This window comes from Bradysia coprophila, unplaced genomic scaffold (assembly GCF_014529535.1).
Source record: "Bradysia coprophila strain Holo2 unplaced genomic scaffold, BU_Bcop_v1 contig_50, whole genome shotgun sequence".
NCBI lineage: Eukaryota > Metazoa > Arthropoda > Insecta > Diptera > Sciaridae > Bradysia > Bradysia coprophila.
This window is the reverse complement of record NW_023503751.1, coordinates 1,883,247-1,903,940: the sequence shown is the minus strand read 5'-3', so window position 1 is coordinate 1,903,940 and position 20,694 is coordinate 1,883,247. Positions and strand designations below refer to the sequence as shown.

The 20,694-nt window shown below is 35.2% G+C and overlaps 1 protein-coding gene and 1 long non-coding RNA gene across 2 annotated transcripts; both read left to right on the top strand.

Annotated features, from left to right (window-relative positions):
• The first annotated feature begins 2,518 nt into the window (after positions 1 to 2,518).
• LOC119082894 (replication protein A 70 kDa DNA-binding subunit-like) lies at positions 2,519 to 4,180 on the top strand. The gene is made up of 5 exons (XM_037192556.1): positions 2,519 to 2,730; positions 2,837 to 3,082; positions 3,135 to 3,291; positions 3,345 to 3,546; positions 3,602 to 4,180. Exons 2-5 carry the CDS (start codon positions 2,853 to 2,855, stop codon positions 3,898 to 3,900), a joined length of 888 nt encoding a protein of 295 aa, XP_037048451.1. The 5' UTR covers positions 2,519 to 2,730; positions 2,837 to 2,852; the 3' UTR covers positions 3,901 to 4,180.
• A 4,822-nt stretch (positions 4,181 to 9,002) lies between these two features.
• LOC119082902 lies at positions 9,003 to 10,254 on the top strand. Its single transcript, XR_005088741.1, has 3 exons — positions 9,003 to 9,068; positions 9,558 to 9,877; positions 10,051 to 10,254. It is a non-coding gene; the product is annotated as an uncharacterized LOC119082902 (long non-coding RNA).
• The last annotated feature ends 10,440 nt before the right edge of the window (positions 10,255 to 20,694 follow it).

Sequence of the window (20,694 nt, the reverse complement as noted above, 5' to 3'; positions counted from 1 at the left end):
CGATGTTCTTTGGCTTCCCCAAGATTCCAGTATTTGCTGCGTACGACTCCATCGTTTCTACATCCGGCAAAGTTAGAGGAAATTGACAATTTTTATCGCCATATCACCGAATCCATCACCAACAACAAATTCAGCGATACGTCGTGGACCCAAGCCACTCTCCCAATGTCAATGGCGGGGCTCGGTTTGAGAAGGACAACGGATTTGGCTCACTCAGCTTATTTCTCATCATTGTTTCAATCAGAGGAACTGTCTAACATCATACTGGCAAACTCTAATCTACAAATTATCGACCAACACATCACATCATTGATCAGCGAATATCCTAACGAGTGGTTACCAGCCGAAGAAAATTCAACTAAGTTCCAGAGTGCATGGGACGATATACGATCTAAGTCCATTTTCAACGAATTGCTGTTGTCTAGTGGTCCAATAGATAGGGCTAGACTGCTGGCGTCATCCACCAAAACATCTTCTAAGTGGCTCCAGGCAGTTCCTTCTCCCCAACTAGGACTACTACTCGATAACAATTCGGCAAGGATTGCAGTGGCGCTTCGTTGTGGCAATGATGTGTGCGAGCCTCATCGTTGTGTTTGCGGGGAAATTGCCGATTCAAAAGGTTACCACGCTCTTTCATGCAACAAATCCAAAGGGAAATACCCACGCCATGGTGAAATCAACAACACTTTTTCGATGGCCTTCTCTTCCGCCGGAGTTCCCAACAACACCGAGCCTTACGGTCTTTCTAGACGTGATGGCAAACGTCCGGACGGCATAACCAGCTATCCATGGAGCCGCGGCAGGCCATTAATTTGGGACGTGACCGTTGTGAATACCGTTGCGGCAACTTACTTGAACGCGTCATCGGTAACTAGTGGGGCAGCGGCAGACCAAGCGGAGCGAAACAAACATAACAACTACATCGACTTGAAAACGAACTACAATTTTACGCCTCTCGCATTCGAAACCTTTGGAGCTACCGGGCCAGAGACATCAATTTTCCTAAAGAAGTTGGGCAAAATGATGACGAAAAACACTGGCGAACCACGTTCCCTGGATTATTTGATGCAGAGGGTGTCCATCGCGATTCAAAGAGGAAATTCAATTTGCATTAGAGATACGTTCGGTGAGGGACGTGATACGAATTATTTCTTGTGATACTTTTGTTCTAAAACCGTTCATTTTTCCTGTGATATTTTAACTGTACATTTTTCATGATGATATTTATGTAGAAAATTTGAATTGATTACTAAATAAAAATTGCGTATGAATAAAAAAAAAAAAAAAAAAAAAAAAAAAAAAAAAAAAAAAAAAAAAAAAAAAAAAAAAAAAAAAAATTATATGAAGGGAAGCTGTGACGAAATTCCATTCCCAATATATAAAATGAGAATAACCAATGCAAGGCATGGAAGTTGCATTACAAAAATTATAGATGATAAGCGAGCCTCTCGTATGAAAATGTCAAAACAATTAGTGAACGAAAAGTATAAATATATTGTAATATCCTTAAAAATGTTAAGGAAGTTTACGCTAGAAGAAAGAAATAAAGTGGAACAATTTAGTGGTAGAAGAGGTGTGCATACTTGAGGGGTAGTGTGTGGTCACACTGTGATGAATCTCACGTAGTATTTAGGAATTGAAAGATACATACACAAGAAATGTTATTACTTTCATGATTCACTTACTAACATTAAATGATACTATTTTTACCATCTATGCATGCGATAGAGCGCTCTTTCCCAGATTATATTCAAAGTCGTATGTGCAGAAATCATTTATTACCAATAAATTGATGAGTTATTGTACTAATACAGAAATAGATAATCAATGGCGGATACGACTCATTTCACGTTATAATTATTTGGTATTTGCATCTATCTTGGATGTGGTTGTATTAACTGGTACCATAGTTGGGAAAACAGGATACTCGCAACAATAATGACATTTAATTTTTTCCTTCGGACGAGAAACACTTTTAACTATATTGTCCATAGGACTCATTGTTGTTTTATGAGGCATGGTTGATGAAATGGAATCTTCGCGACAATAATGGCAATTTTTTTTTCATTCGATTTTTCTTTAGTGTTATCCCCGGAACTTTTGCAAAGTGACAAAGTTTTCGCATTTTTCTCATTAAAGCTAATCGGCTTTATATAAAATTTTTGATATTCAATTATCTGCCGATATGATAATTCATTATGACACATCAATATTGCATATTTATATACATTCAGCATTTTGTTGAAGCATTTTGCATGCATTGGATGTATTTATATTAAGTTAAGAATTTCATCAATATACGTCGAATAATTATATTGATTATGAAGAATACAAAATAATAAAGAAGATTATTATCAATTTGATACTCAATTATCAATTTGGTATTTAAATCTCAACTTGATAATGATTATCAATTATCAATTATCAATTGATATCAATTATCAATTATCAATTATCAAATATTATTGTAATAAATAGGCAAGCATTGGATATAATTCCATCAGTTGTTGCACAGACGTTTAATTGTACGGACTATCATCGATATTAAAGAAGGCAAAATCATCGAAAATTATCGACTGGATAATCAAATATCATTTGAGCGAGTGGTAAACTGTATGGAGTGTCAAGATTTTGATAATCGAAGACACAATTGTTACTTATAATCGAGAACAGTAATAGTGAACTATCAACGTAGTCAGTTTTACATTCCAAGTGAATATCAGCATTTAGGTATAACGCTGATAGTTTAATATTATCTTTATAGTTAATTAGCTTGAATTAGCTAACTATCAACATAAGAGTACCTAGTTTATGAGTCCTATTTTTTATTTTTAAGAATTTTAATTAAAGCAATGGCGATGCGTTCATCCGAAGGTAAGGGAAAAGCAGTTAAAAAAACTCAACGCATTAAAACCGAGGAATCAATGTTGACCACAAATGTTGAAAAGGAGCCAATCTTGACCTCGAATCTTGCAAAGCGAGCCAAACACAGCTCAAAATATGATTTCAACTTTTGGAAAAAAACTGAAAGTGATGCCGTTGTCGGTGCAATTTCTATATCCGAACTTAACTTCGGAATGTGGTTAGTTATAATTTAACTTTTTTCTTCTAATTGTATCCACAAATTGATTTAGTTTCAATCGACCAATTCGATTCCGAGTGTCATTTAAATCTGGAAAGAGATCGTCTAAGAATGGCGATATGTTTAATTTCCATATTGCTGATCCAGATGGTGAAATACAAGTGACTGTGTTCCCAGAAGAAACTGCTTCTTTTTTTGATCTAATTGAAGTAGTCAATTCTTTATATTTTTTGTGGCAGAATAAGTCATTCATTTCTTTTAGTTCAATCGCACCTTCGAATTGACGAATTTCAATGTTAAAAAAGAGGATAGTAATTTTCCGCTATTCCTTGGAAACGGAAAATATATTTGTTTATTGGGAAGTTCCAAAATCGAAGCCCTTGATGATAATATAATTAGCGAACTGAAGTTTAATTTCGTACCAATCGACGGAATTAAAAATTTGGAACCAAATTCGAAATGCGGTAAAATTTGACTTGTTAGGCATGATTTCCCATATTCAATGTAAATTTTTCGCAGATGTCATTGGTATCATCGTTAAGAATTGGGGGAAAGAAATTATTGGAGACAATAAAGTGAAACGTGATGTGACTATAACAGATAAGAGCAAAGAATGTATAATCTTGACGCTGTGGGGAGAGGAATATGACGAATTTGATTCCGAAGAAATCCCAATAATAATTCACAATGGCGTCGTGCATGACTACAATGAATCACGAACAATTACTTGTGCCGCACGCACATTGTTTTGGCGTAATCCAAGCAATTCTGCTGCCGAAGAGTTGAAGTTATGGTTCGACGATGAAAAATTTGATTAAATGAAAAATACTTTCAATTTGCTTTGAAAAAAAGTTGAAATTTCGTATTGAATGAATGAATTCTTTATTTATACATTATGAAATCTAAATTTTACTAGCTATTACGTCAGGGTAATCTAAATTAAATCAAACCAGGACTTCATTGTGTGAGCCACTTTCAAGAAGTCAATCGTTTTTTAAATTATAAATATCCTGAAATAAATTCAAATATTATAGCAATAGTTATTTCAACAGAATGATACTATTTTCATTAAGAAATATTATACATTGATTCTTTTCAAATAAACTGAAATTTCATTTATTATTCAATTAATTTTATTTAAAAGGATGATAAGATACAAATGGAACAACGATACTTGACAAAACAGACAGAAACAAACAGAAAAAAAAAACTAAAATAAAAAACCAGGATCGAACGAAGTTCATATCTATCCAACCTCGTTACTAATTCTTTCTTGCGTATCAAAAGATCTTCCAATCTGTAAGTTATATTTACACAGCTAGCGAGATAGTAGAAATGAGCGGTATCGCGCCGGAGATGCGATGGTAAAATACCTACTATTTTAAGAATTGTAGAAGTTATTTAATTTGATGTTTAATTTGAGAATGATTTCACGAATGAGAAGTGATTTCACGAAGTACAAGACATGTTATGTGTGTGGGTGCGAATGTGTGAAACTGTGAAGTGAATACATTATGAAAGGAACGAACAAATGATTAATTTGATAATTAATTATCAGATTGATAATCAATTATCAGATTGATAGTTAATTATCAGTTTGATAATTAATTATCAGGTCGATATTTCATTAATAGACATTTGGAATATATATGGGAGAGTAGGTAGATATAAATAAGCAAAGTACATAAATAGTCTCATCATTCATTAAATCACTATCCAATAGACAACATCTCCGCTACGTTAGAACATACAATTTATATACGCAAAGTTTGATGCATGAATATCAATTTGATAATTGATAATTGATAATTCCGAAGGGTATAAATACAAGTTTCGCAAATGCAATTTGTTCACTTGATTTAGAGTAATCGATTAGTGAACTTCTCAAAAACAATACACCGAAAAAACGAATACATCGAAACTATCAATAAAAGTTAAAAATATGAATACTAATGCAAATGTTGATAAATTTCAAACGAGAAAAAAATATGTAAATGACTGCGGTTCTCTACGCAACAAAGCATATTCCGAATATTTGGAATCATGCTCGTCTTACGACAACTTGAAGAAAGCATTTTATATCGCAGTACAATTATCAAAGCATGACGGCGATTTTACAGCAGAAAGTAAAATCAATTAAAACTGTCATAAAAAATCAAATTAATTATATAATTTTAAGATTTAGAAAATTACGAGCATATGATCCAACACTTCGATAAACAAGTCCTCAATCATCTTAAAGACAGAGAATTTGAAGTTCAAGAAATAAAATTCAATGATGGCGACAAAAATCAGTTTCGTGAGAGAATTATCAAAATAGAGACCGCAGGACTTTCTCGTAATAGGAAATATTACGCGTTCGTTGACGACCAAAAAGAATTTAATGAAGCTATTTCATTGTTTTACAACGAAATTTCCCTGGCATTTCGAGATGGACTTATTACTAATATAGGTAATAATATAGCATAACATTATTTGGATCTGTGTAATTTGTTGGGTATTCAATTATCGAAAATTTTAGATTACGAAATACGTTGCAAGTCAATGAAAAATGTGGAAAAATACTTTGAAGGACAATTAATAGAAATTCGAAGTGAATTTAATAAGAAACGAGTTAGCAATCACAATTTCGCAAAGGATGGTAATAGTCGCGACAGCAATGAACGAGGGCGGGTACGTGGTAGGGAAAGAAATCGTCGTGGGTGGAGAAACAATCGTTTTAATTACCGTAGCAATGAGTGGTCAAGTAATGGGCGCGGTCGTGCTCGAGGAAGTTCTGGTCGTGGTCGGAGAAGCAATATTCGTAACCAAAGTCCTATGGATACATCCTACTGATAAAAATAATTATAAGATTTGGTTATAAATCCTATAATTCTACAACTTTGTCTGAATTGTTATCCATTTTCAATTAACATTGTTCATACATTAATTTTATTATTAAAAATTCTTGAAAAACGAACAATGTTTATCCTTTTATCCAGACTCAAAAAAGGCATGTGCGATAAAAACTTGAGAAAAAATTGAGATATTAGATAATTTCAGATAAATATCAAAATATCAAGATATGTAAAATCGATATCTTGATCATTTTTAATTATCAAAATATCAACATTTCTTTAGTTGGATAAATGTCTCTGAAAATTGTGCAGAAAAGCTTGACTATTCTCAAAATAATCACAATTTCACAATTATCTACGATCAATAACTACGAAAATACTTTGATCAAAAAAAGTAATAGGCGCGATACTTTTGATATGCTCGATATGGAGCATTGGAAAGTTCGATGACTGTACCATAAATTTGTTTATACAGTTGATAATAATATGGTAAATAATCGTGGTTCGACTGAATTTTGAAATTCTGAGTTTGTTTGAAGTTGTGGGTCCAGAGCGTGTTTGGGATCATAGGAACACCTTATATTCTATCCAGTTAGCAAAAACATGTCATGTGATTTGAGCAAGATAATTAATTTTCAAAAATTCCTTAATTTTCACCTTACATTCTTGATTTTTCTTTGAATTGATAATAGTTCGAGATGTGTCTGTTGTTTTATGACTTTTCTGCATTTTAGACTTAAGGCTAATGATATTTGATGAAACTTAACAGAAAATAAAATTGAGTGACTTTTGGCAATTTCAAGGAATTTTAGAGAATTTCGGGAATATGTTGGGATTGTGGTAATCTAAAATAGGCTGGAATATGTAAGGGGTCATTCAAGTAGTACGTACGCTAAAAACAATGATTTTCGACACCCCTCCCCTTTTGCACGATTCGGCGCGTTAAGAAAATTGCAAAAAAGTGTCCATTGATTTTATTACGAGCTTATAAATATTAAGAGTTTTTGCGATCCTCAAAGTTTCAAGGAACTTCTGCTTTTCAACTTAATTGAAATTTCGCGAATAATTGTATTTGCACGATCAAAGGTTCTGTTATTGAAATCAAGGTATGGCTTGAGGCTATATTCTGCTACGATTTGAATGTATAAGAAAAAAAAATGTCTTGAGTGATTCTTTTGAAAAGGGTTTGTTGTATGTCCCTGGATAGGTCTGAATGCCACGAGCAGGGCTCGAAACAGGGCTCAAATATTTTTTATCTGTTAACATCAAAAACGTGTTAATACAAAAAAAAACATTCTCGTCAAGCGTGCGTACTCTTTCAGCTGACTCCTCCTTCCACCCTTGCACGTTTCTGCACCCTTTTTAGAACAACCCCCTCTACGTACTACTTGAATGACCTCTAGTAGTATGAGGAAGAGATGATTCCCTGATTATCAAGTCGACAATTTATTATCAACGTGATAATAAATTATCAAACTCGCAAACCAAATATCAAAATAATTGTAAAATATCAAATTGATAATTGAAGACAGAAGCTATAAATAAGAAGAACGAGCTAATATTTTTGTCATTCTCGAATCAACTTTCAAAGAATACACTACGATCTCTTTGAAATTTCATCAAATATCAGAGTCAACTATCAGAATAACTATCAAACATATGAAAATATTGAACCCAACACCTTTTCACTGGTACAACAAATATTGAAGCACAACAAATAAGAAATTACTTGGTACAATCTAAACGGAGCAGTTTTTAAACTCAAAACCCAAATCGCTTGCCGATATTTTAAAATAAGAAGTATTAGCTGAAAGAACTCTCTGCAAAACACTGTATTGAGAATATAAAGATCCAGCGTACTTTAGACTTGTCAGTGCTAAAAAAGCATGGTAAAAGTAAGAATTCTCTGCAAAACACTGTATTGAGAACATAAAGATCCAGCGTACTGAATACTGGTCAGTGCTAAAAAAGCATTGTAAAAGTAAGAATTCTCTGCAAAACACTGTATTGAGAACATAAAGATCCAATCTACTTAAGACTGGTCACTGATCAGTGCTAAAAAAGCATTGGAAAACTAAGAACTACACTCACAGCGTATAAAGCCCATTAACCAGAAAATCTTGTAAACTTTGAAATAATCATTGTTACTTGTTACAGACGGGAAATATTGTGAAAATAACAATATAGTTTACATTTGCAGTGCTAAAGAAAGCATTGTAACAACAATAATCTTCTATACTTCTCTTGCACATCCGATTGAAGTTGGTAGCTCCTACAAAAACGTTGAGAGAAATAATTTGGAAACGGAAAATTACAGTATTGATATAAACAACTAATAAATAAATATTCTGGAAATATAATTGTTGTCTTTAAAAATGCCAAAACTGAAAAGTCAATCCAAATCACAAAGATCCAAACAAAGAAAAGAGTGTGATATTCGAAGGCGTAAGGAAAGTAACACTGTAAAACCTAAAGATGTTATTTCCATAAATCCTCGCGAATCCAAAGAAACAAGTCCGAGCAATTTTAAAAATGTCCCTTCAACTCACGCGGATATTGTTCCTTACGAATTGAAACACAAAAAAGATCAAAATGCAGAATCTCATATCCAAGCCTCTTTACCAAAAAATATTGTTGGCGACTTTTCTCAATTTTCAAACGAATTTCCACTTCCACAACGTCAATGTACTGCTATGGCAACTATTGCATTAGCAACTGCGTCCTTTAAAGATGTCCTTTCTTGGGATTCAAACGATATGAATAATATAATTCGAGCAGGTCAGATCTACTATGAGAATTGTATATCGTATCAAAACGTAGTTAATTCGGACTACGACGAAACATTCTTAAATGCTATAGATTTACTAGAAGATATAGAAATCAATAACGGAAAAATTAATGTTTTCGTTAATACTTGTTAATATTATTGTTAATATTTGATAACTACAATATGCCTTCAGCATATCATTGTGATATTCAATTATCATATTATTATTATCATGATATTCAATTATCATCGTGATAATCTATTATCAAATTATCAGATATTTGGCGATAAATAGCCAGGCAGTGAGGATAATTCTATCAGTTGCTGTATAGGTCTCGAACTGAAAAATTCTTCATCCATTATCAAGTGAAGGAATGAAAAAGTGAGTAATTTTTGAATTTTCTAAAATAAGTGAAAAAAGTGAAATAAATGCATCCTTGAGAATTGCAATAGCAAGAGTAAGAAGCAGGATGAAGTAGATCATAGAAAGAGCGTTTGGCGCACTTCAGGGAGCGTCTGGTGTACTTTTAACGAACATATAAGCTCTTCGTGGAAACCCAGGAGATAGCAAGATAACAAGTTGATAATCGGTTGATACTCGAATATTTAGCAAATCTCAACATGATACTTAATTATCAACTTGATACTTGAGTATGAGATAGTTGGACAATATAAACGCGACGAAGTAGAATAATTTCATTAGTGGGTGCTGAGCTCTTGAACATTATACATTATTACCGCAAAACAAATATCAAAGGTACAATAGGTCAAGGACAATTTCATAACTTTAGAAGTATTTACTGTCAACTAACAATTATAATTAACAAGCTAATATTGTCAGTAAGTACGCAGTCTTGAATATCGATTTTAGTTCTGACGGCAATTCAAATTTAATGATCAATTCAGTTTAACATCATGGAAGTTAACCGTGCAACAAAAGTTTTGACGAAGTCACAAAAAAAAACACGATATAATTTCTCCAATCAATATTTGTCTATGGGTTCGAGCACAGTTGTCTTTATGGGACTCAACAAAATCAATGGTGTTGACATGTGGGGTATGATCAGTCAATACGATGGATGCGCCTTTCGTGCAGTTCCTACGAACTTGAAAACGGATCAGTATGTCTCCTTCTTGGATGATGTAATTTTGCCAATGTGGAAAAATAATAAAGATTTGGTGTTTATGCATGTGAGAAATTAAAAATTTGTTTAAAATTATGTTATTTAACACTGTCTTAATACGAAGTAAATGGTTTAATTGCGCGCATGTGCGTTTATGTTCCGTTGAGAATGTTAATGCTTATATCTATTCTATTACCTTATTTCTTATACCTTTCGCTAAAAGTTTTTTTTTCAAACTAGGACAAAAGACAAACACATTTAAGTCGTTTGTGGCGTATTATTCATCCTGAAGTGAAATTTGTATATTGGCCAGATATAATGATCGATCAAAATCCATTTAAAAAAATTTGGTCAAACGTTAATGCCAAACTTCAATATGAGCTTCATGATTTAAAAGAACTCTACGTCTGCTGGGAACAAATGAGAGTAAACTTCGACAATTTTCACGGATTGTATGAAGATCTTCTTCTTCTTCTTCTTTCTTCTTTTTCAGCCTGTTTCTATCCACTGCTGGATGTAGGCCTCTCCAACTTCTTTCCATTTCGTACGATCCATTGCCATTTGCTGCCAGTTTGTACCTGCAATATTCTTAATTCCGTTTGTCCATCTCTCTGGTGGTCTACCTATAGCTCGTCTTTTATATGGTCGCCAGTTCATGATCTTTTTGGTCCAACGTTCGTCTGTCCTTCTTGCAATATGTCCCGCCCAGCTCCATTTCAGAGATGCTATTCTTTCCATGACATCAACGACCCTGGTTTGTTGTCGAATCCATTTATTCGTCATTCTGTCTCTGAGTGTTATTCCGAGCATACTCCGTTCCATGGCTCTTTGTGTCACTCTCAATTTATCTTCGGATGCTTTTGTTAAAGTTAACGTTTCCGCTCCATAAGTGAGCACTGGAAGGACACAAGTGTCGAAAACTTTGCGTTTCAGACTATTATTCATTTTGCTTTTGAAAATTAGTCTGAGTTTTCCGAACGCTGCCCATGCAAGACCAATCCTACGTCTTATTTCTGCAGTTTGGTTGTCCAGACCTAACTTCAGTTTATGTCCTAGATATACATAGCTGTCGACTCGTTCAATGACAGTGTCACCAATTTTGATTTCTCTATCGTCCCCGATGTTGGTCATGACTTTTGTTTTCGATAAGTTCATCTTGAGGCCAACTTTGCTCGCCTCTTCACTTAACTGTTGTAGCATAAGCTGAGCCTGACCTAGATTCGCTGCTATCGGTACAATGTCATCAGCGAAGCGGAGATTGCTCAGGTACTCTCCATTTATCTTTATTCCCATTTTACTCCAGTTTAACTTCCTAAAAATACTCTGCAGAATCGCCGTGAATAATTTCGGTGAAATGGTGTCACCCTGCCTTACACCTCGGCCAATTCTGAATTTCTCCGTGCTCTTATGAAGTTTTATACATGAAGTAGCACTTTTGTACACATATCGAATTGTGTTGGAGTACCTTGAGTCTACTCTACATTCGTCTAATGCGTCCAATATCGACCATGTTTCCACTGAATCGAAAGCTTTTTCGAAGTCTATGAATAGCAAGACTATGTCGATGTTGTATTCACGACACTTATCAATAAGCGTTCTCATCACCTGCAAATGGTCGTTTGTGCTGAAACCAGATCTGAAAGCAGCTTGTTCAACAGGTTGGTAGAAGTCGAACTTGTTAGTGTTCCTCTTCGTAATGATTTTCATAAACAACTTGTAGAGTGTTGACAATAGGCTTATGGGTCGGTAATTTTCCAGCTTTGTTATGTCTCCTTTTTTATGCAGCAATGTAATTACCGCATTTTCCCAGGCTTCTGGTACTTCTTCCCATTGGAGACATTGATTAAACAAAGCCGTGATTGCCTTTAATAATGAGTCTCCACCTAGTTTAATGGCTTCCACTGGAACACCATCTTCTCCGGGAGACTTTTTGTTTTTCATCTCGGCTACTGCAGCTTTGACTTCATCAACAGTTATGTCGGGCATATCCTCCGATCCCACGTTTCTTATTATTGGTCTATCTTCGGTTTCTTCCGTTGGACTCTGTCTTGCTGAAGAAAACAAATTCTCATAAAATTCTGTTGCAATGTTTAATATCGCATTTCGATCCGTTTGGATCGTTCCTGTTTTGTCTCGTAATTTGAAGATTTCTATTTTGGCGTTTGTCATTTTTCTCCGTAGGACTTTCATATTGCAGTTAGCTTCAATTATGTTTCGAGCCAATTGGACATTATATTTTCTTTCATCTGATCTCCTTGCTCTGTTGATACTTTTAGACAGGTTCCGGTATTCCACCGAATCTCGTCCTCCGTTTTTTACCAACTCTGCTCTGCTTGCGATCAGGTCTAATGTTTCTCTGCTGAGTTTTGATTCTTTCCCTTGGACGGATTTGCATTTGGATTTCATGAAACCCATTATTGTATCGACGATTTTGGTATTCAATTCGTCCAATGTTTCACATTGATTGTTGACGTTATCTAATTCGGCAGTCATTTTCGTAGCAAATTCTTCATTTTGTGTGTAAAGCCGTTGTACGTCAATCCTTTCACTTTTCTGAACTAGTTGTGATCTTTGAAATCTGGTATTTAACGTGACTCTTGCACGAACCATTCGGTGATCACTACCGGTTGAAAAATTGTTTAGGACCGTAATGTTCTTAACGGTTGACTTACAGCCAGTTATGATGTAATCGATCTCATTTTTCGTTACACCATCTGCACTAGCCCAAGTCCATTTCCGTTGAGGCTTTCCTGCAAAAAATGAATTCATTGCGTACAAATTGTGTTGCTGTAAGAAGTTGAGTAAAGTATTTCCACGCTCATTTCTTTGGTCGTTGCTAAAACTACCAACAGAAACTTCGGAGTCTTCTTCTCGTTTTCCCAGCTTCGCATTGAAATCACCGATTAGATATTGGTAATGTGAAGGGTTTTCGTCCAGAGCTTTCTCGACATCTTCATAGAATCTTTCTACTTCTTCGTCATCATGAGTGGACGTGGGTGCGTAAACCTGAATTAATTTGACACTGTATCTGTTATTTATCTTCAGGCTTACGTATATCACTCGATCGGATATGCTTTTCGTGTGAATTATGCGATCCGACCACCGCTTGTTTATGAACAATCCGACACCGTGCATCAGCATCTGACTGTCACTTCCTCGGTAGAAGAATGTATGCCCTGATTGTAATTTCAGGCATTCCTCTCCAGGTTTTCTCACTTCGCTCACTCCCACAACATCCCATTTTATCTTTTCTAGCTCTTCTTCCATTTCTTGCATTTTTTGTCTTGACGACAATGTTCTGGCATTATATGTGGCAATGTATAATTCGTTATGGCTTCGTTTGAAGGTTTTTAGCATTAAAACACCACGCTTGCTACTGCGGGTTGGTGAGTATGAAAGCTTTACTTTGCTCGCCCCCGGTAATCCTCGAGCTCTGACCCGCACATTTCTGCACGTTCCGGGACCACCGTGCCTATCAAAGTGCACAGTGCCCGACGGGGTATGAAGATCTACAAATTAAATTGGAAGCAATTAAGACAACTTTTGGCGATTATGTCGATATATAAAAAAGTATTTTATATCCAATGATATATGGATTCTTCTTTCTTGTACAATTTGTATTGACTTGAATAAAACTATTTTATAAAAACATTCGTAAATTGGTTTTACTAGAAGACCGTAATATCTTTTGAGAAGTACATTTATTTTATCAGTCTGATCTGGGTAAATTGTCTTTATACGAATGCCAACAATATCCATGTCATCTTTGTTACGATGTAGGGTGTTTCTTGCTTCCAAAGTGATGATTGATTATACTTTAGGGAAATTTCGCCACAACTCCTGTACAACATGATTCAGAAATTCAAGCTTTTTTACGTTACGGTTTAACAACGGGCACATGATACATAAGGGTTAAGAAAAACACAACTATGAATCAAGAGAACAACGGTGGGTACATTTTATTGAAATGAAATCGAGTGGGAGAGCTGCAATGCCTATAAATTTGTCTCAAATCAAAGTCGTGTCAACAAGCTAATTAACCTGTCAGAGACGGCAAGCATATCGTCAATTTCAATGTCGGATTTATTACTTCATTTGATTTGATTGACTTCTCAATCTGTTACTACAATGACTATAAATTTGTCTCAAATCAAAATCGTGTCATACAAATCATATTATTGTGTAACAGGCCAATGCACTCTTCCATTTCCCATGGTTCGCGTATAGCACATCCAAGACGAATAAAATGTTTCGAATTCCGAATTCAGTGACGGTCAGAGCTTAGCGTGGTCCGTTACACGAATTTTCTTTTTTTTCAAATGAGAGGATCAGTTGTGAAATAACCAACAATAATTGATCAGTCAAGGAACCTGACCCACCCAAAATTTCATTCGTTGTTTCACGAAGTTGACTATTGCGGCAATAGTTGACTATTGCGGCAATAGTTGAGCGAAGCGAGGGCCGTAATTCACACGAGTAACGATATTCTATTACGAGTTCATGACTATCAAGTTGCTAGTTAACTTTAATTAGGAAAGAAGGAGACAGAGATAATAAACAAGCGACTTGCACAAGTGTGAAGTTTGTCGATACCACACACGCGTAACGACTCAGGATATGGAGCTAAACAAAGTTTTTATGTGTTCCAAAAAAATATTTTTGCGGTTTAAACGAATATTGTTAATTTTATGAATGAACGTGTAAAACATCGATCCATACAAACCGGAGAATATAGACGTCTCACTGGCTTGGCCCTATGGAATTCAACAAATGAAGCATCGTAGCCTCACACACCAAAAATTACCAATTCGGAACGTTTTTTTAACACACCCAGAAATCATTTTTTCTCAATAGTTTTGAATAAAATCGTAGCTGGAAAATAGAGTTCAGGCGTAGATTCAATTTTTTTTCTGAATATTTCAGAAGTTCGTATGGATAATTGTCAGTCAAGGGACCCGACCCACCCATGAGGTGGGGCCTAGTTTTAACACATCGTGTTGATTTAAGTGCACTTTTTGCGTAATACCCTTACACTTTTTAATTGTTTAATAAATCAACGGCTGCAGTCTGCGATTGATTTTCCTTTGTTTTATGTTCGATTTTTTCTGATACATTTAACTTTTAATTACTTGCGCTCATTTCAAGCGTTCGGGGTCACCAATGTTTTAACCATTAAGAGCTTTTTCTTAACGTACCTCCTTAGAGGATATTTTTATATTTTATAAACACTTATTGTATTGCTTTTATTAACATTTTATTTATCACTTTTAAGTACTATTTAACAATCTACTTATATTCAATAGTTATGTATGTTCCTGGTCAGGCATTAAAGAAGCCTGCCAGGAACTAAGCTTTACTTGTTCACTCTTCAAGTGCAGATTAAACTCTGATCTTATTCTTTGAATGAATGCAGTATTTATACTTAATCTAAACAAAGAACTTATTGTTATAATTACAATCACTTATAATTATCATGGGAATAATTCTAACGCTTGGTTCACATAGTAATTAAGCAATGCACCGGATGTGACGTTCATCCTTTTCCATAATTTGGTTAATACATTTATTCCGAAAAAGTATTTGGAATAAATGTTTCAAGAATGACAATTTATTATAAACATTTCCAAGAAATGTTTACCATAAATCATTTAGCATCCTTTTACTACATATTTCGCGTAATGCATATCATATTACACGTTAATGATTGCAATGTTTACATTCGCGCATATAATTCTTTACATTCGGTTATAATGTCGCGTATATGATTCAGGTATAACAATTCTATTATACATAATTATACAAAACTGCGAAGGATGTTATCATTCCAAGAAAAATAATAATTTTCCAGTGAATCCACCTGGATGTACGAAATCGTTAATGCATTGGGCATGCGCGAGCATGAATATGCGCGCGCATATAGTAATTCTTACATGCGATCTGAATGTATAGAAATTTCATATCATTATCATGTACAAGCATCATATCACATCATAATCAATCGTTTGAGTAAGGTAAGCGAGGGTATAGCTGACCGTGCAGGTGTACCTGACCAGCTACATTATTTATCAGTTTTGGAAAATAATTACAAATGAAAATACGCAAATGAACGTTATAATAAATCTTGAGAGCCGAAAGATTAATTTTTTCATGAAAATAATGCGATTATTATGTTTACTTATTTGATAAAACCATAAAATGAAACCAGTGCACCATCCCAGTACAAAGTTGCACATTTCTTAAGAAAATCGTAAGATCGGTGTGGTCTAATTTAAGGTTTTTATTGACAAAAGAATTATTAACGGACAAAGTTTTGGTGTTTTTAGGTAGTAAATAGTTCGACAATTAATATTATTAACATAAATAGCGTCTAAAAGTTAATATTTGATTAATTACATGGTGGTCAAAACATTGAATCAAAAATATGCCATGTTTGTGTAGTTGACCGCTCCAAATTCCGTACATTTTTCTTCATGTGACAAATTCACCTTCCATGTGCATTGTTGCGTACAAAATGATGTGATTAAAATTCGTTGATATTTTGTGTTTTTATGAGTTTTTATCATTGAAATTGGTTAGTATCAGCGAACGAAGAGTGAAAATGTGTCGAATAATGCGAAATTATTGCGAAAAATGTGAAAAATGTCTTAATTTTGTAGCGGTCTACTACTGCAACAAGACTGGTCAGGTATAAAAACATCCGTTTTTTAGTGGTCAGCTACTGCATCAAAAACAGTGCTTCAGTAAAATCAGTTTTTTACAATAAAAATTAATTAATTGTCAATATTTCTGATATTCTACGGAATGGGAACAGATCAAATTAAATTCTGACGAAGGAAAAACTTAGTTTCATCGAAATCATCCTGAGATACTGATGACCAAAGTTGAAAAATTGCTTAGCCGGTCAGCTACTACCTCACTTACCTTATTCTTACGCTTGTTTGCTCCATTTTCGCCGTCAGAAGTGCATGATCTGTTCCTAAATTGTGGTTCCATATTTCGAAGATTTTGTGGGAGGGTTTGAGTTACATAGCATGTGATCGATTTGCGATGTCATCTTTCCAGATTTCCAGGTAACTAGTACAGATATGGATCGGCTCCATGAGTTCAGGACGCTAAAGCTGCCTGAATGAATAATGTTCTTTAACTCTTCTCCATTATTGTTGTAATGGCCATGGAGTAATTGCGGTCCTATGAATCCGTGGCAGTAAGGTCCATTCGGCCAATGTGTGCGTTGAAGTCTCCCATCAGAATAATCGAATGGTTGGAATATTTCATGATAAATGATAGCAGTACATCGTAGTCGTGATCACTGTCGCCTTTTGGGATGCGGGCATTGAAAGTTGGAGAGAATTGAGAGGACGTTGGAGTTCGCAAATTTCAATGCGATAACCTGCAGGTTAGGGCGTTAGGGGTGACATCCATTCTATTGTTTATTAAACTAGTGAATGAGCGGTTAACCAAAATGTCAGTCGACGTGCAATTCTGTTGTCGTTATTACCCTTTCCTAGTGCCCATTTGTAGTTGTGAGTATCACAGATTCGGGTTGTCAATTTAGTTTACTGTACTGCTACAACGCCAACATGTTCATTGATCAATTGACGGTCAATTTCATCACGTTTATTCGCCATATTTGCACCTCTGACATGTACCTATTTTGAGTTTGTGAGATGAATGTTGGAACGAAATAATCGTTGCTGTTGCTGAGCGTGGACAAACGCGTCTTCCTCTTCCGACACGTGTGATTCTTCAGATTCGGACGGCGAGGACTCACAACCGGCTAAATAAGTCAACGATTTCAGTCAACCTATCATTCACTCACCAGTATCATTGTTAAAACCACAAATATTTCTTGAAATAATCTTTTTTTCTCATTCAATATGCTTGTGGTCTTTCAATCTTCTAAGTCCGGAATCAGCCAGCACCACCAATACGTTTACTCATCAGAAAATACTCTGACTCGATTTGTGGCTAATCAATTTTTCTACCTTGTCTTTTCCAATGGACCTCCAAAGACCTTACTACAGGGGAGCCATGTGGCATCTACACTCTTCAGCTTCGTGGCATCTCCACATATCGTCAACATCATCAATCGCTGTGCGTATCAAACAAACTCATTTGAATTATGTCATCAAGTTTGACATTCGATGTCATGTATTTTAGTATTTAAGATGGTCACAAATAAACGAATTCCCATTCTCGTATGTGTATTCAAACAACAAACATCTTCTTGTTTAATTGATGTAATGATTGTGTTTTTTACGTTCTGCTTGTTCTGCAACACTACCAGCTTTTGAAGATGACATTTTCAAGTATGATGGAGCTAATGTATCTAGAATAGTGACGTCCCAAATCAAAGATTTTCCCCTGCTCCAAGGAATTAACGTCATACCATACCAACTGGTCTTTTGCCATCAACTCTCGAAATACCGGGCGGTTGAATAATATTTGGAATGTCAGTGGATGAGAATGCATGTGAATAAATATTGTTAACCATGTTATGTCTTGGGATCCATCCTTTACTAAACTTACATGACAGGCCGTGTAAACCGTCTTTATTCACTAATTTTCCACATAAGCAATTGTGTTCTTTGCAAATGTTGCAGCCCAGACGCAGAGCAACGGCTATTCTTGCAGCATTATTGTCTAAGAGAAGACCAAGGTTACTGGATGGGATAACTTGCAGCCACTTTGAGGATTCTTTTGTTGATGACGCAAGTAATCTCGCCCGGTCCACTGGTTCACTCGAAGCCAACATATTGTCAAAACGGTTTTGAAAACCGATCAAATCCAATTTTTTTTGAACTTTTCTTGAATTTTCGTCTAATAAAGAAAATTCAGAAGGTAGGCTCTCCACTATAGAAGATATATCATTATTCAATATGTTTAAACCAAATTTTTCTAAAATCGCGTTTGATAAACTTGACGATTGATGAACTGACGAAAGATACGCTGGATGAGCCACATCTGAAGCTTTTCTTATACCTAGTCCACCGAAAGAAAGAGGTAGAGATGCCTGATTCCAAGAAATTACGTTAAGCTTTGTATTCGTAATAATTTCAATGGTATTGCGGAACATCTCATCTATTGACTCCAGTAAACCTGGAACAAGAAAAGTTTTACAAGTCCGAAGGAGGTAATTAAACCGAGGAGCTGAAAGAGAACTTTTAAAAATGCAAAGAGCTGGATGAACATCCAAAAGCTTCAAGCGACTTGATAATAATTCGACGCTTTCCATTTTTGACGATAACATTCTTTGCGTCCCTTTTTCGAAAATTGGAGCTCCAAGCAATTCGACCATCGTTTCGTCAACTTTTCTGATTCCTGGTAGTAACTTTGAAATTTCTTCATACATTTCAGCTTCTTCTGCTTCGCTAGTGTTGATGAAAAAAATTGTTTAATTTGTTTCCCACTAAGTGTTTCTTACGATAAACGTTGGACCTCAACAAGGTATCACAAAGAAGACGTTCCTAAATACCAGCATTACATGGAACGGGCGGAACGCATATATTCTCAATTCCTTTGAGTCGAAATTGGTGATGTGAAGAAATCATTATGGAGTATCATAAAGTTCGTTTCTTGATGAGGTGGTATTGAGCGAAAGCTATTAAATGGTTGATGGTATTCTTTAGATAATTAGAAAATTATTTTTTTATTGGTGTTTGGAGTCAGTCACACATGACTGACTCCAAACACCAATAAAAAATAATTTTGTGTTCTTTGTTAGAACGTCGGGGTCACCAGATGTGGAGGTATTTATACTCTACATATTGAAAGAGAGGTGTTTCCTCGTGTGAGGTTAAAACAATTTTGATTTTATTCTTACAATATACAGGGTATAGGCAGGTTCTAGGATAACTTGAGTCGATTTAATTGATTGGCAACCTACGATCATTTTGATTTGCCATGAGTTATTTAACTTGGGTTAATGTCGCCACAGGGACATAATAGAGTTGTTGATTTTTATTTATTGTAAATATTGGTTTTTCAAAAGATCGTTTTTTACTAGTTGCGCCTTGCAGCCTTTTTTCGCTTTTAAATAAAAAAATGTAATATCACGTTGAAAGACGAATAAAAATGTATTAGTCACATCACCCAAAAAATCGATACAAATAAAATGAAACAAATAAAAAAAAATGTCCACGAAATTTCTGCCAAAATTCTGAAGCTATTCCACACATAGTGTGAACCGCTGCTCGTAAGTATGGGTTCCTCACACAGCACTTCTTGGATTAACGTAGATCCACAAAAAACGAGCCGTCAGAACAGTCGGAGCGTTTGCTGCGACTGAGCCCCGTACAAACCCGTACATCTATTGCGTACGTGACCCTAGTTCGTCCGTCGCCCTACTCTTACCGTAAGCCTACTGCGCCCGTAAACGTCGGTAAAGTAAAATTCTTATGAAATGTGTACGTCTTAAAATTTGCGCATAGCGCAATTACGAAGGGAACATTATATTGGCCGAGTACAATAAAACGAAAGTATCGAACCAAAAATTGAATTGATCGACTGAAATTATTAAATACCATCCATTTATTCAATTTCACCGAAAATAAAATCAAATTTACCGACAGAAGTAGATCGACAAAAAATTGAAAATTACCGACCAATAAAACGAAAGATCGACTAAAATGGTAAAACTACCGGCCAAAAATCTTTTCGATCGACCGTTTAATGTGTTTGATCGACCGGTTAATAAAATTCTCAGTCGGTAGTTTCGTATTTTCCGTCGATGGTATGTTTCCGGTACTTTCGATTTACGTTTCGGTAACTTTGAATTTATTGTCGTTAACCTAATTTAATAGTCGATCACTTGTCCGTCGGTAATTTATTATTTCTGTCGATCTGTTCCGGTCGGTAATTTCTTTTTTTGGTCAGTTTTTTAAT